The sequence below is a fragment of the Typopeltis vanoorti genome, chromosome 4, assembly GCF_054136105.1.
Source record: "Typopeltis vanoorti isolate ZY-2024b chromosome 4, IOZ_Tvanoo_1.0, whole genome shotgun sequence".
NCBI lineage: Eukaryota > Metazoa > Arthropoda > Arachnida > Uropygi > Thelyphonidae > Typopeltis > Typopeltis vanoorti.
Window position 1 is genome coordinate 95598721 of NC_143552.1, and position 16877 is coordinate 95615597.

The following is a 16877-nucleotide window of genomic DNA, read 5'->3' on the forward strand; positions in this document are numbered from 1 at the left end:
CTGCTGTTCGAAACAAATTAAGCGCTTCTTTCGTCAAATACACGTGACCATACCTTTACATGCGAAATAGTGCCCGGTCTGGAAAGAAGCCTCAATGTTACTTAGTGTGTTATTCAATAGCGATTTTGAAAATCTGCAGAGTATGTTTTTTGCCTAAGAAACTAACGACATGTCCTCCCCCCCTTTACTAAATCCAATCAAGAACTGATAACGCAAATTGGATCAGTGAATAAAGAGGCAAAAGGAAACTGTAGCTTGAAAGTTAAACACACCACGTGATCAGACGAACATGGAAACCGATAGCAGGCTGCAGTAACGAAGTATGGGAAGCCATTCTTCCATATTGCATTGCACTTTATTATCCTTACAGGAGAAATGAAAAGACACTTTTCAGCAGATGCAACGATAACGTCTTTGACAGAGTCTTTACTTGATTTGATAGTAGAAAATTTATTAAATATAATAAACTGCGCATAAAGGGTTTTAGGTATTTTTAATGACCAAAGTACATCTCTACTTTCAAATCTATATGAGTCTTTAGGTGTATTCCATCAACTACTATGAAATCAGAATTCTGCTTATCGGAGGCTTAAAGTGGCTCTTTAACCCTTAGCGGCGTACTAATACTCTATAGGTTTACAACCTTATGTGGGGGAAATGTTATAATAAATTCGTCATCTTAGAAAGAGACCGGAAACATTTTGTTTATTTACTTTAGTCAGGATGGTCTAATCATTTTATAGGAAATAAATTGGATCGGGAAAATTGAGATGACGAGAAACGTAATCTCAATCTTCGTCTTGTCTTGCCGTCTTATACTTTTCATTACAAATTTAAAAGATAATTAAAGACTTAATAATGATTAAATCTAAAAATATGGTCTATATTAGATTTCAATTAGGACAGCATACCGACATGAGTTGTACGAGGGGACAAAAACCTCGCCCATATGAATACAAGTCATCTCGTGAAAATCGGGTCTAAGAACTTCTTTAATATTTTGCTCTTGCAACGTGGGTGGTGAATGTAGCTATTTTGTACTTGCAGCTAACACCAATTTTTGACAAAAGACTGCATTACTCAGGACATGGACGTTCAGGAAAATGTACTCCTCCCTCCCCCTCAACTGCACTCATGAAGCGAGAAGCCTGACCAGAATTTTAAGCACCATATTGAAACGGGTTCTTCTCTGTCAGACACTCGTGTCTCTAATCCTGCAATGAACAAGAGCCGTTGCCATAGCAACACAAAGCCGTTGATATTTCCGGCACTGTGTAAATTGCTACCTATCAGCAGAACATGCAACTTGTTGCGCACAGAGTAAACTTTCACAAACGACTTGGCTTTCTTAGTGAGATAGGTGCCATAAGTGTTTGGAAAGTAATCGCATTTCACCTTCACATAAATAGCTTTTATTTTTGAAAAGTGTATAACTTGTTCTCCATCCACGGAGCTTGTTGCTCTACCTATTTATTACCATATAAGCGATTTGTTAGAAAGCAAATTTTATATCTCAATCTTTCTAGTTAGCCCATTTCAGGTTACAACGACACTATCAGTCACTTCCATTTGTAAATAAGATATGCTCCATTCGCATTTATATTATGCTGTAGAAGTCTCACGATGCTAGCAGCATTTTCAAACGTACTGCACCTGTTCACTCGAATTCATTAGTAAGAAGCTACTGTTTGGCATGGACGAGTGTCTATTTAGAGTGTTCTGCAAGAACTCTAAATAATCACTGCTTTAGATCTACTGACTTACCAGAACTCGTAATTGCTTTTTGAACGAGTATATTTTTAGTGATTTTGGCTATGGATCACATAATTGAAGGAAAGTGGTATTAAACCTGATATCAAAATTGGAGAGGTTAATGTCAGCTCTTTGCTTTATGCGAATGATGTTATACTTCTAAATAAATCCGCTACAAGTTTGCAAGATTCCCTGACTAAATTGAATAACTGTTGTAATAGATATGGTATGAAGGTCAGCAATAACAAAACAAAAACAAAGAAAATAGGCAAGAACAGTGAAAATATCAACTGCATTGTGAATGGAGAACACATAGAACAAGCAAAACATTTCAGCTACTTGGGCGCTATTTTTAATGAAGACGGTAAATTAAATATGGAAATAGACAACAGAATCAACATTCTTAGCATTCAGGAATGTGTTAGCAGAGCTAATCTCAGGTGATATGGTCACTTAAATGACCATATCACCTGAGAGAACAGAATGGGAGAGGAAAGATTAGCAAAACAAGTTCTATGCCAGGTTGCTAGGAAAAAGACCCAGATATAGGTGGATTGATACGGTAAAAAGCGCCTTAGAAGATAGAAATATAAGATCTGATAATGTTGGAGTCTTGGCAGGTAACAGATTGATTCGGAGGAAAATTGTAGATAGGAAGTTATTAATGATGTAAATTTTTCATGTTGTACCATCATATCCTGTACACCCCTGGAGGGTAAATGTCAGGAATTTGATGATGATGATTTTAGCTACCATTGCAAATATGTTTTTGCATGACATTGACAAACTTATCCAGTTCATCATCATCAGTTCACGAAAGCAAAGTGTTCCTTAAAACTAGGAATACGTAGCCTGACAAAGCAGAACTTATATTAACAATTGCTTCCATCAGGATCAATTGTCAGGCTTCCGTTTTAGGACTAATTAAATTTAAGGATTTCACTTATCTTACAATCTTCATGAATAATACAAATTCACTTTGATATGTGAAAAATAATGACGTATGATAATCCAATCATTAACAAGACTTTATTCCCATCATTCTTGGCACGGTCATTGTTCAAGTTAACCACTGTGGAAACAACAACAACAACACACGTATTGATAATAGCGATTTCCGGTGAAAAATTCAAAGTAAAGCAGCAATGTGCGCTGACGCACGCAATGTCATAGACCATAAGCTGTCGTATGCAGAGGTTAATCAGGACCAGGATGCCTTCCGATGAATATCCTTTCATCGCGGAAACGACAACATCTGAACGGTTGGCTATACTAATCAATGACGTGGAACGTGTCTCACAGGGCTGGCGCACAAAAGTTGTCTTCGGGCGGCATTAGTCGTTGACTTGGAAACGGGCGACACGTTGGAATCAATAGAACTGCAGCCTACGGATCAACAAGTGTGTGTGTGTGATCACAATGTAGGTCATGCAGACGGAACATGAACTTGTTAACAACATTTCTCATTTTTGTCGCCTTTTTTGCTTTTTTTTTTTTGACTGAAGTTCTTGCATTAGGCACAATTGATTGACTGATAAATCATGCTAGTCGAGTTCACCAGCAGTTTCCTTAATTTACACTCAATGAAAGTGACTGTTTTTGCCTCGCAGCAGACAGACGCTGTCGCCCGAAACATTATCTCTTTGCCGACAGTCGGGTTTTTCGATCGCTGTTTTGATGACCCCGCGTCGTCGGAAGTGTCAGCATTTTCCATTTTAGATTACCTGCGCACTTTTCTTTTTTTCTGTTGGTAACGATATGTGAAGTTGAGTTAGCCATTAAAAATAATTTCAATTTCGGGGCTGAGAGGACTTCATTGTTTGGAATTCACAAAGAGGCAACCAAGAGTGTGATATGTCTGTGTTGGCTGTCATCGCAACGAAGGGAGGATCTGTCTGTTTTCAACGCAGGAAAAAATCCATCCGGAATATTCCAAAAACTTTTCTCATCTCCGATTGAGACCAGAGAACTTGGTATTGCCAGTGAAAATCTACAGAAAGTTTCCCATCAAGGAACTTCAGAAAAACTATATGAAAAACTAAAATATAGACTTAATGTCTATATTCAAACTGTGTGACCAAAGTATTGTATGTTTTCATGTCACGTCCACCAGGAAAGGTGGACGTGACATGAAAACCTATAGTAACATTAGTACCATGGATAAGCTAAAGGATTTAGTATATCTTCCATTCTTTTGAGATATTTTTATTTCATCTACTCCTGGAAACCTTACTCTACGAGACCAAACAAGAAATTTTTTGAAGCCACTTCAGGTCTCTGATATATTAGTGGAGCGGTGATCTCCCATCTAAAGACTCGGATTCGAATTCTCATTTTTTTAAATAAGAATTAACGTAGGCGTTTTTGGCACGATTTCAGCAACAGTCATATGATTATGATTTATTGAGTTTGATCTCAGTATCAATCAAATGTGATCATTACCTGGTGGCACTGCACTCTCTAAGCAACAAGAAGTGGACTGCGATCTCACTGAGGGCATGAAAAAATTATAACTATAATTCGGATGTAGGTGGTAGATGATTTTCTGTTCTCAGTATGAAATCATTTCTCTGTTTACTTAAGGCGAAATCTGACGTGGTTTGCAAAGCACCATCATTGATGTCTTTGAGCAGGGTTCCCGAATAATCTCATCCTTAGCATTAATTAATATATGCTGTAGCACTTCCAACCTTTCGTAGACTGGTTCCTATTAAAAATAAAAACTCCTCTTCAAAGAGACAAGGCCTGAAATTATTGACGCTTCAGTTTCTTTATGCTGAGAAAATCTGCAATGTACATACACTAACTTTTTTTTTTTCAACAGTCATGTTGCTAAACTATCATTCAATCATAATTCAATACTAAAAACAAAATTCCTTAAGGGTCCAATGCAAGTGTTAGGAAGGAAACAGTTAAAAGGTCTTACCCTTAGTTTTGTTGTCGATCGTTGAAATCGTTGGCTGCGTACACAAATTGCAATCAAGGATCATTTTCAAACTGAAATTACGTAGTACGATTATATCGAAAACAGTCTCGAAGCTGAGATTTCATAGACTATTTCTTGACAGAAGGATAGTTTTCTTAGTTGTTGATAAAAATCACAATTTATTTTTTTAGAAACATTCTGCTGTTCTGGGGAATTATGAAGAGTCCGAAATTTAATCACATTAACCATGTCACATGTGGACAGTTCTTATTTTCTAAGAATTCATCGCATTGTTCTCTTACGTATTTATTATTCTTTTATTAGGCTTATAGAATCAAAATATCTTGATAAATATGTGCTGATTAATTATTTCAACAAAAGTGAACGTATGAATATAATGAAAGAAATGTACAGCACACACACACACACACACACACACACACACTGGTTTGTTATCTTATTGCTTTGACTATAGATCCAAAACAACCTAACCCATCCCATGCATGTATACATTTCATTATTTGACATTCGACAGCAAGTAGAATGAAATTATATTCACAGTACGTATTATTTGCATAAAGTAAATAAAAATTGAATTTGAAAATTTATTAACACTGAAGAAGTAGTAAAAATGAAAATATAATACAAGCAATTAAACAATACAAGTGAGAATAGCAAACAGTAAAAGTAATATTATATATATATATATTATAAAAATATACAATTGCTGTTCAAATGGTTATGATTCTTCTTTACAAGTGAAGTCAGAACGTTAGTTTTAGAAAAACTTAAAGCATTAAAAAGACTGCACATGTATGATTGAAATTTAACAACTATTTGTAATCATATTAAAATCTGAAAGGAAGCAAAGCAACCTTCTGCATCGATTTGTTCTTGACAATGCATCTAGACAATTACGCAACAATGGCAAAATGTGTATATTCACATTCACCAGCTGGATACGTCTATAAATAAATCTGAATAGGGAGTTCAACTAAGGACTATGGTATTTAAAGGCTGCTCTATTCTTGAGCAAGTTGCATAGTTTCATGTAGTAGGGTCAGCTGAGAAGTGTGCAGAAATGGTAAAAATAAAATATAATCGATCTCTGGATGAAAACGTAACCTTGGTTTATTGCTGACAATCAGGCAATAAAAGAAAGGTCAATTAATTGGTGTGATATTTGTCAATAACCTTACCCATGGATTATAATCCATTGTCACAAGGATATTCAATATTACTATACTGTCTTATTATGCATGTTGCCGGTGACTCGCGCCCTTCAGCTTAAGACAGGTCAAATATTATCCTAAACGAATTAACACGTTAACTGGCGTGTTAGAAAAATTTCCGTTAAGATTCTTAACAGAAACCTAAAGAGAAATAGAAACATAAAAACACATGACATTTATGAATTAAGTAAGGGAAAATTACACAGGTCGAAGAATAGTAAGTGAATAGAGTAGATGGCACACCCATTAGGTGTCAGAGTGGTGCAAACAACATAATTCAATAAACACATGGAAATCTCGTTTAAGCTATTCCATACATCAAATATTTCACGTTAAACCATCAAAATACGTATGAAAACATATTTTGCTACTTTAATTCGTCTCATGGTTGATTTTTTGTAATGTTCGCTTCCTGATGCGAATTGTAATTGAGTTAGAAGCCTCAATGCCATTCTTATTGTTGATTTGCACATCACTATAGCTGTCTGCGTGATGCGTCTGATTTATATTTCATTCATATTTATGCTTGTGCTTTCGTACCTGGTCTCTTATTGTTCCAGCACATTTCATAGATATTTTTAAGACAGTAATACAGCCCAGAATTGTCTTAACGCGTTACTCTCGCCTTTACGTGCACTCGAACAACAGTTCTTTGTGAAGTGCATTTGGATATTATGTTTATTTCCCATTTCTATCTTTCTTTCTATTCATTCGTAGAATTCATTGTTTCGAATAAATAAGCCCCCATTCTGTCACAAATAACTGTGGATGTAGGAAGCAAATGCCTTCTATTTATGCAAGAGGAAGCAGTTTTCCAAGAAGTTCTATTTGCGAATTAGAATCGCTGTCTTGCAAGAATTATAGAATTTCTTACCTAACAGGAGACCAGATGTAATATGTAATTAGCGTAGTTGAGAACAATAGTATGGCCATTTATACAGAAAGATAGATAAACGGGAAAGAGAGAGAAAGAGAGATTCGAATGTTAAATAAACTTCTACTCTGTGGATAACAAATTAGTGTCAAATAAACCAACAACACCATCTGTATTAGTTGATCTTATTTGATCTTCGGTCATAATTGGATCTTGGTTTGTCGGGCGTGTTTTCATTTCCCAACTTTGTGTGTCCACTCTGTATTATTCTTACAAAAGTTTGCCTCTTTTGCCGGTTAAAAAACATTTCTGAGACCAGTTCATTTAGCCTTGCTTCGAATTGCGTAGACAGTTATTCCTCTCTTTTGTGAAGATTTTCGAATCTTAATTTCAACCAATTAAATGTAATCGGTTCTAAAAATGAAATGGATCAATGTATTCTGTTCTCTTCAATGCAGAGCACAAAATAATACGGGTTTTATGGCCAGTATGACCATAAAATTCGATCCCTTTAAGAGGAGAAAAATATAGACTTTTCAACTGAAGGTAGGTTTAGTCGGTTTTAATCTGAGGTGGTATGATTTCCCACTCCAAAACAAAAAAAAACCAGCTTTAGCTGTTTCAAAGTAAATTAAAATAACCAACATACTGAAATCGGAACCCTTTATCGCCATTGTTAAAAACTATCTTGTTAAATTTTCGTAATTAACTGAATGCTTCGAGACTTCTAATATTTAATACCTTACATTCAGTAATCGGAACAAATTATTTCAGAACTTAATAGATATGGATGGAGAAGTTTCAAACACAATTCTCTACGACCATCTTTAATAATCCACATGAATTTAACCATGTTATCGCTGTCTCGTTACAGAGAAAAAGAATTTCGCAAGTTCGTTATGGTTGGATTAGTAATCTATTCTTCCATGTTTCCTCTGCTTTACTTTTATCTTTCGAAAGCAATGATTAACGTTGGTTTCTGATAATGGACCAAGTTTAGTCCAACATGAAAAACGTGGCGTCCGGCACTCAGCAAGATATCCTTTAGTTTTTTTTTCCCTCCCTATCGAGAATGTCAGAGGTTCCCAACAAACATGCCATTGTTTACCTTTGCCAATCATCTTCTGTACGAAGACCTGCTTTCATGTGAATAAGCAACTAAGTTTTTTTCTTTCATTCTTTCTCTCTCTTCTTTTTCTTTTATTCTTTTTTCTTTTTTTTTTTTTTCTCATACAGGTCACCGCTCAGTCACCGCACCAAGGACGCTACTGCAATGCAGACTGGCTGGGGTTTGTGATGTGTTCGGTTCAGGGACACACTTCCTGGAAAATCCGTCCGGGCGTCGTCATGGTAACGATATCGAGGCAAAGTGGCCCCAATACAGTGCCGACGTTTCTCCACCTCCGGAGCAAAACGCGCTCCAAATTAGATGTGCCACTTTACCAGTTTACTGGTTGGCCCGAGCCACACACACACACACACACACACACACACACAAAGTGGGTCCTGCAAACAGGCGAGTGAGCTGTCATGCAAAGCTGCATGGTGGAACAGGGGTAGAACTCTTCCACCGTGGCAGGACGGGGAGGAGGGCGGGAGCGGTGGAAGAGAAGCAAAACGAACCAAAGACGCAGTTACCTTACACGGACAACAAAATTAGCAGGTCGGCGCACCTGGGAGTGAAACAAAGCACTGGTGTTCGTGTCTTGTACCATTATACATCTATGAGTTTATTTCAATATGTCACGAACGACATAAAACTGCCTTCTGAAAATACCGTACGAAGACTCGCCTTCATATCAACGGAACGGCATGTGTGCTGTATTAACAAGTGGTCTGCTACAAGAAAACTGAAAAACTAGAATTAACATGTGTAGATAACAAACCAATATCATTATCCGAGATAATTTAGTACACGAAGTTTTGTGTATATGAGGTGACGTATTTTTATATGAAACGATTCTTATGGGTTTGCATATAATCTTTCGTGAGGGGGAGGGAAGCAACATAAAAAAATTAAAGCATTAAGTCAACATTTTCACATACAGAGAGACAATTTTACTTCAATAAACTAGTCAGATATCTCTACCGAACGAGTGACTGATTGATTATTGTAGTGAATAAATGAACTAATCCGAGTTTTAAGTCCATCATTTTTATCCTGTTACACATTAAATCTCAGAATTATTTCACTAAAGTGAAAATTGACCAACTTAACTGGGCCGTCTGATTAAACATCATCTCATCTGTGTTCATCGAAGTGTAGACAAGACAGTCGCGAATCAGAATCTGGTTCACTAAACAATTTCATCCGATCCTTTTATAACTTTTAATAAATTATGTGAAATCCTAGTGAAAGACGACGATTTTAACCTGATTTGATTCTTTACTAAGTCTATCTCAAAACAGATACTAATATTATATCCGATTATCTATTTATTCACTTATATATTGGATATATAAAACTGAAGGGGATCGAGAGCTTATAACATGTGACCGATCCTCAAACATTCAAATAATTGAAGTACTTGAATCCCTTAAGACGAATCTACTTTAAAACAGGTAAGATAACCATAAACTTCAAGAAACATGACATTGGTTTAAGACTGATTTATCCGCTGAACTGCGTGTGCTCCTTGACTTGATGAAACAGAAATCTTCAGATTTGAATATGTTTGAATTATTGATCAATTTATCTAACAATGTGGCTTCCTTCTCATTCCAGGAATGTATGCAATCCTGCATTCCTAAAAAAGAAATGGAGAGTTATTACATCCATCCCTATTTTAAACTGGAAAGGAAGGATGTAAGAATTAAGCGAGAAGACCGAATACTTTTCATATCCTCCTTTGATAGCCGTCTTAAAAGAAGTCCGAAGAGAAAAACAAATATTACAGAAAAAAGAAAACAGTGAATATATTTACACTGTATTATACATGCAGAAGAACATGAAAGAGAAATAATCATGGCGGAACTTTTGCTCCATATGTTCTAATTTTGTCTCCGCCAGTACCTAATTCAACTTAAAAAATCCTCACAAAATCACCATGTTGAGAGCGCTCACGTATGCATTTGCCACTCCTTTCTGGTTAACTCAAGAAGCGAAGGCCGATATCTCTACTTCTCTAGAGCTATAAAACCCTATTCCCCATTCACACACGAAACTAAGTTAAACATGCTAATAAAGTAAAAAAGGGAAATGTCAGAAAGATGAGATTAAACACTACTTTGATGAGATTTAATAGATTTAAAAGTTGCTTATGGTATTCTTTGAACGGAAAGTATCCCAAGTCAGGGTTTCTCAAATTTTAATGACACGGTCAACCTATAAAAAGTTTTCTTTTTTCAATGAACAGGAAGAAATTTCGCTGTAGCTACTCAGTCTATTCATGCGCATTAAGATGTATCAGTTCTACAAAAATCATATGCTATAAACAAACGGATTTGTAATCATCCATAGACTGCAGTACCTTGAATGAAATAGCTGTAATTGAGGATGTTCCAGTAAAACATGGCACCAAATTAATGTTCCATTTCTTATGTCTGTAGGAAGAATTTGCATTCATCATGATTATCTGCTTTTAATTTGATAAAAATATATAAAGGTTGAGTTTGCATTTTTGAGTGTGCGTATCGAGTGAGTGAAAGCTGGAAAAAGTGCTTCAAATCTGAATATGTTTGAATTATTAATCAATTTACAGGAACCAAACCTTGGAGATTCAGTGGCAAGCCTTGAAAGAAAGCGTATCAAAAGTTCCTGGCAAATAAGTCAGCTTGTGCTCTTAGAGAATATAGAGACAAATGCAAGAATGCTAAACACTGTGTAAAACTAGCTAAACAAAAGTAATGGAAGGATTTTGGCAAGAATATAGAAAATAAATATCAAGAAGGTGGCAAAATATTCTGGAGGTTGTTGAAGAAGCTTAGGAATGGAGGAAAGAGTGCTGTAAAGAGAGTTAGAGATGATAAAGGTGACATGAAAACGGGAGAAAACGATATCCTTGAAGTATGGAGTAATTACTTTGAAAAACTGCTAAATGAAACAAGCAGTGATGACAGCACAGTGGTAAAAAACACTGACCAGGCATGCAGTCAGGAATACATATCCATACTTGAAGTAGAAAAAGCCATCAAAGGCTTGAAATGTGGAAAAGCAGCAGGAGCTGATGATATTCGACCTGAAATGCTGAAGTATGGAGGTGTAAGAGTCTTACAGTGGCTGCACTGCATAGTTCAGAAGGCCTGGACAGAGGGACGAATTCCCGATGATTGGAGTAGAGCTCTCATTGTACCCATATATAAAAAGGGAAATAAAACTGAATGTGAGAATTACAGAGGTATTTCCCCACTGAGTGTTCCTGGCAAGATCTATGCAAGTATACTTGAGAAACGGTTGAGAAGAATTGTGGAAGAAAAGCTTGGTGAAGAACAAGCTGGATTTAGGCCAAATAGAGGCTGTCAGAATCAGATCTTCACTTTATGACAAATTGTTGAGAAAGCATGGGAATATAACAAAGATCTGTATTTAAGTTTTGTAGATCTGGAAAAGGCATATGACAAGGTGCCAAGAGAGAAGCTATTCAATACGCTACAGTTATATGGTGTCAATGAGGCATTTTATCAAGCAATACTTAGTCTTTATTTGAGTTGTAAGTCAGTAGTTAGAATTGAAGGATGTACAGGAAGATGGTTTAATGTTAAATCTGGTGTGAGACAAGGATGTACATTATCCCCTCTGTTATTCATTATCTATATGCGGACGATGTTATACTTATAAATAAATCCGCTACAAGTTTGCAAGATTCCTTGAGTAAATTGAATAACTGTTGTAATAGAAATGGTACGAAGGTCAGCAATAAAAAGACAAAGACAATGAAAATAGGCAGAATCATTGATAATGTCAACTGCGTTGTAAACGGAGAACCTGTGGAACAAGTAAAACATTTCTGCTACTTAGGCACGATTTTTAGTGAAGATGGTAAATTAAATATGGAAATAGACAACAGAATCAACAAAGTTGGTATGGTAGGAAATCAATTGAATAAATTCATATGGAATAAGACAGAAATTAGTCGGAGCACTAAATTAGCTGTATACAAGACAGTGTTAAAACCAGTTTTAACTTATGGATCTGAGAGCTGGGTCAGAAGTAAAACACTTGACCAAAGACTAGAGACCGCAGATATGAGAGTCCTGAGAAAGATTAGAGGCGTGAACAGATGGCATCAATGGCAATATCATATTAAAAATGAGGATATTAGGAAAGAACTTGACTTGATATTGTCAGCATCGAGGAATGCGTTAGCAGAGCTAATCTCAGGTGGTATGGTCACTTAAACAGAATGGGCGAGGAAAGATTAGCAAAACAAGTGTTCTCTGCCAGGTTGGCAGGAAAACGACCCAGAGGAAGATCAAGATATAGGTGGATTGATACGGTACAAAGTGCCTTAGACGATAGAAATATAAGATCTGATAATATTGGAGTCTTGACAAGTAATAGACTGATTTGGAGGAAAATTGTAGATAGGAAGTTAGTAATGAGGTAAATTTTTCATGTAGTACTATCATATCCTGTACACCCCTTGAGGGTACATGGCAGGAATTTGATGAAGATGATAATCAATTTGCATACCAAGAATTACTTGCTTTAAGAGGAATTGATTAATTTTAATGAGAATGGAGAACCGTGACCACATTAAGATTCAAGCAGTAGCTCCGATTCCTCTTCTTATCCATTTTTTTAATTTCGTGTGTGCTCCGGCCTGTTTGTGGAATGATAAACTAGAGTTTGTGGTAGGAAAAACACGTCACGTCCATATGAGACCAGCTAATGAATAAATCATACAAGAATCTTTTTATTCCTAAATATAGTTAATTAATACTTTGAATTTTATAACTTTCAGTTTGTATTAATAGTGATAAGTGCATATGAACGTAATCCAAGATTTGATAAGGCTGTGTTTAATTGAATTACTATATAAACCGTTGTTATCTTTCTGAAAGAGTGTAACCATTCTTCACGATTTATGAGTTGACTTGTCAGTGGTTCTTTGACGGGAATAAACAGAATTAATACACTTATTATAGTAAAAATTCAATTATAGATTATGTTTGTGCATAAATATTTTCTGGTAAGTCTTGTGCCGAATGTACCATCGCTGATACCTATTCAAGCATTTCTTTCATTCAGAAAGATTTTTTTTTCACAAGAAAAAAAGTGTTATACTTTATCCAGTTTAAAAGCGACTACCAACTGCCACTGAGGGAAAAATATAGAATGGTTAAAACGACAGAAATAAAATAGTTCTTGCGAAACATTTGTTGAACTACAGACACCTGCAAGACAGAGAATGCAGCAACCCTACCTATTTGACTTTTACACCTGCATTATTGAGCTTACATATTTTGAGCGAAAGATTTTTTTTTTAACGTGCTGTTAACACAACATAAAATACTGCACTGATTATTAAGAAGGGCTGGTAAATCAATCGCCAGATCTAATCACATACCTCTGTTTGAAAATCTTGGGAAGTTATACGTAGGTGATTGAAGAGGAAAGTTGCAAAAATTTATATTCTCTGCTGCGCCTCCTAGTGGCAAACATAATTATGAGTTGTTTCCTCAGATTATTTCAAACAGACGTGCGCTAACTTCAGCTAAACTTTATGAACACATGGCTGGAATAGTTCAGCGGTCTGCACTGTGGTAAGATGTGTGTACTGCGAATCACGCGTGGTTCTTGTTGGACTGACATGTCCAACTTTTTCCAGTCAAACATCAAATAATCTGAAATTATTCATGTGTTTCTCATCCACGCACTTCACGGACCGCAAATGTTTTTTTTTTCGTTTTTCTTCTCCAATATTCCAGAAGGTGTTGGTTCGACCAGTTTTACTTGCTTTTTCCGAGCACGTGACCACGAGAACGCTGTCACATGTGGCAATACGCCGTGAACTGAAAATGATAACCGTACCATTAGTGTGGCCGAGCACGTACCAGCATACAATTTGGCGCGCAAAGATAAATGACTTCTTTACAGCTACTTTTATGGGACGTGAGGAAGGAAAAAAAAAGTGCTTCACTTCCTCAATGTTAAACCCCCCCTCTCCGTCAGACATACACATGTGAGAGAGCAAACGAAAGAGAGAAAGAGAGAGAGAAAGAATATCAACTGTTCGTCTGACAATCACACATTGTACAAATGCCATTATAATGTACTTTTATGTTGCAAAGCATGGAAGGAATAAAATATTATCCTGTTTAGTACTTGAACAACACAAACGGAGTGCTTTAAAATGTCGCAAAGAGCGCATATTGATATGCATCACTTAAGATTACACTCAAGTTTTCTGTTATTTAGGATTATTTAAGATGCGACTTAAACTTGTATTCCCAGTGCACGAATATTACTTTAGACATTTAAAATAATTATATTTACTGTAAATAACTATTATATTAAAAGCCAGTAATTAGTATTAAATTAGTATTTTCTTAAACAGAAAAAAAATATATTTTTCAAATGGGAGTTACATCCGTGACAATAATGTAAGAAGCACCAAGAATGTTCGCTACCCTTATCCCCAAATTTACGTCACTTCCGTAAGAGGACAAAGAGACCTCCGGTTCCCAAACGGAAGGGTGGCTGATGACTCATAGGACTCAGCGGTGTCTACTAAATCATTAGATAGCAACTGAGTCTAGCAAAACTCACCTCACGATCTGGGTTGAGGGCATCCTCCTCCGAATATCCCAGGCTGCGCATGTGTTTGAGATAGGTGGTCGTTATAGGCAAACTGTAGTCAATTTCTAGTGGTTCTGTAACCTCGTCCCCTTGTTCCGGAGAGCTGCTGCTTGCGGCACTTTCATCTCTTTGGACTCCATCAGCGTTGCCATGGTGACTACTCTTACCGCCACAAGCTGTAGAAGAGCACGATCCTTCACCGGCTAGGTGCATCCTCTTCTGACAGTCAGCACATGACATAAGGAAATGGGTCACCGCTTCCCGGGGGAGGAAGGCATACGTTTCAGCAATCTACGAAACAAGAAAAGAAAAAAAAATATTACAGTTACTTAACTGAGAATTACGTACAAAAAACATACTTAGTGCAACAGACAATAGTAATCCTAGAACTACCTGATAACGCTACATGCACAGGCAACACGTCTAGGTTTTAAATCCACCTACTGTAAGCAGGCAAGTGGCACGGTTACCTGGGACATGCATATGGCAGTTTGTAGGAGTGCATCACTGGCTACATCCTGCTCATATGCAGCACATGCTAAGGTTTTGCACGAAGTCGACATCATGTGATCAAACAGAAAATGGTGGATGAGAAATAAGAGCAGAAGGGAACTTCCGAGCACACGTTGCATCTAATTAAATCACCTGTTGGGGAAAATAATAAAAGATTCGTAGCCGTGAGCTGGATATTGAAGGTTCTTTAAGGGCTTAAACAGTAAATATGATGAATTATACTAAAGAAAAGCTATTTATTGTTGCATTGCCTCATAGCTATATGAAACAGCTTCATAGCTGATTCTTTTCTCTTCTGATTGCTATTGTTAATTACTCAATCGACAGACAAGACACAAACTGCTGTCAATAGAACTTATTCGTCGTAACAGTATTGCTAGTTAAGTGTAGATTTTGTTTTCAGAAGCTTGCGGTTATTAACTACAGATTGCAGTTTCTGGGAATGTAGAAAAGTTTTGTACAATGATGTCTCGTCCTGGTACTTTCCGGTAGTAATTCTCATTTGAACCATACCATAAATATAAGATACGGTATCAGGTTCGTTAAAAATAGCTTGCATACTAATGCGGAAAAATCGATATTACATCCGAGCTTGTATGTTCACGTCGCTGTACAAATTAGGATCTCAGGAGCGTTTCTATATAAATTTGCCTCCCTCACCTGGAACAGTGAGATGGGCAGCTCCGTGATCTTTGTAGTGGGATTCATGCTGGAAGAACTTACACGAAGGAGTTTGTACGAAAGAGGTGATAGCAATCCCACATCTAAAAGGCTGCGTTAATGAAACGTAAGATCTATAAAGTTGGATGAGCAGTTGGTCATCCATGTGTCACCTATTCTCTGAACTTAAAGCAACTTCCTGGAAAGTGTTGCTCATTTAGAGCGAGTGTCATGAGGACAACAATGGAAGTGGATGACTCGCATCGTCAAGTAAACAGAATGGGTTCGAATAGCACACAGAACTTTTGAAGTGCTGTCGAAATTAGGAATGAAACTTCACTGCAGTTTTATTAATGATGGTAACAATAGTCATGCGGTGTGTGTAGTGATATGAAGAAGAATGAATATATGCAATTTTCAAGAGAATGAACATTTAGGCAATGAGAAAAATTATTTTGAAATTAATATTTTACACAACATAATGATTAAAACCATGTACATTAATTCCTTTTAAATCAATCACGTGTATTTAACGCGATTAGACTTTTTAATCACAGCAACCCAATCCATGAAGTGTAAAATAAGTCAATGTAAATTATAATATAGTATAGGATACAGTAGTGTTACTGTCGTGGGAATAAGCGTCGTCGAACAGATGGCAAAAAATTGCAGATATGTATCTTAAAGAAATGAAGATTTAGAGGGATGCATGGAGAGGGGAAGAGGATAATAAGTATGACGAGATCCAAGTTACTGTTATTTAATGGTGACTCATGTTTTAACATGTTTTGTGGATAATGGCAGAATTACATTTAGTAATGCTGAAATGTTTAGCATCAAAGGTCTATAGAAAAGGCACGAAGCAGAAGAGGGATAGTATGTGCAATGGAGGAAGTTGCTTAGCTACGAGAGAGAGAGAGAGAGAGAGAGAGAGAGAGAGAGAGAGAGAGAGAGAGAGAGAGAGAGATGAGAGATTATTATCAGTCTGGTTGCTTTTCCATTGAACAGTCAGGATTCTTAAGGAGACTTTGAGAAACTAAGGTAACAAGCATTCTACAGCAGAAACTATGAATTTATGAAGGATAAGCAGTTATTAGTGTTACACTGAAGCTACAGAGGTCAAGTCTTATGTATCTTATTACTACCTGTATTATCCCCCATTTTTTCTTATCTGGGATA

At 36.5% G+C, this 16877-nt stretch overlaps 1 protein-coding gene across 1 annotated transcript in view; it reads right to left on the bottom strand.

The window, feature by feature from the left end:
• The window catches only part of LOC150107511 (nucleolar protein 4-like), a 151706-nt gene that overhangs the window by 21023 nt on the left and 113806 nt on the right, over positions 1–16877 (bottom strand). The window contains exons 4-5 of the mRNA XM_090392118.1: positions 14496–14816; positions 9374–9496 (exon numbers count right to left, since the gene is read on the bottom strand). Of these exons, the coding sequence (XP_090248244.1) occupies positions 9374–9496; positions 14496–14816 (444 nt within the window). The remainder of the gene's footprint in view (positions 1–9373; positions 9497–14495; positions 14817–16877) is intronic.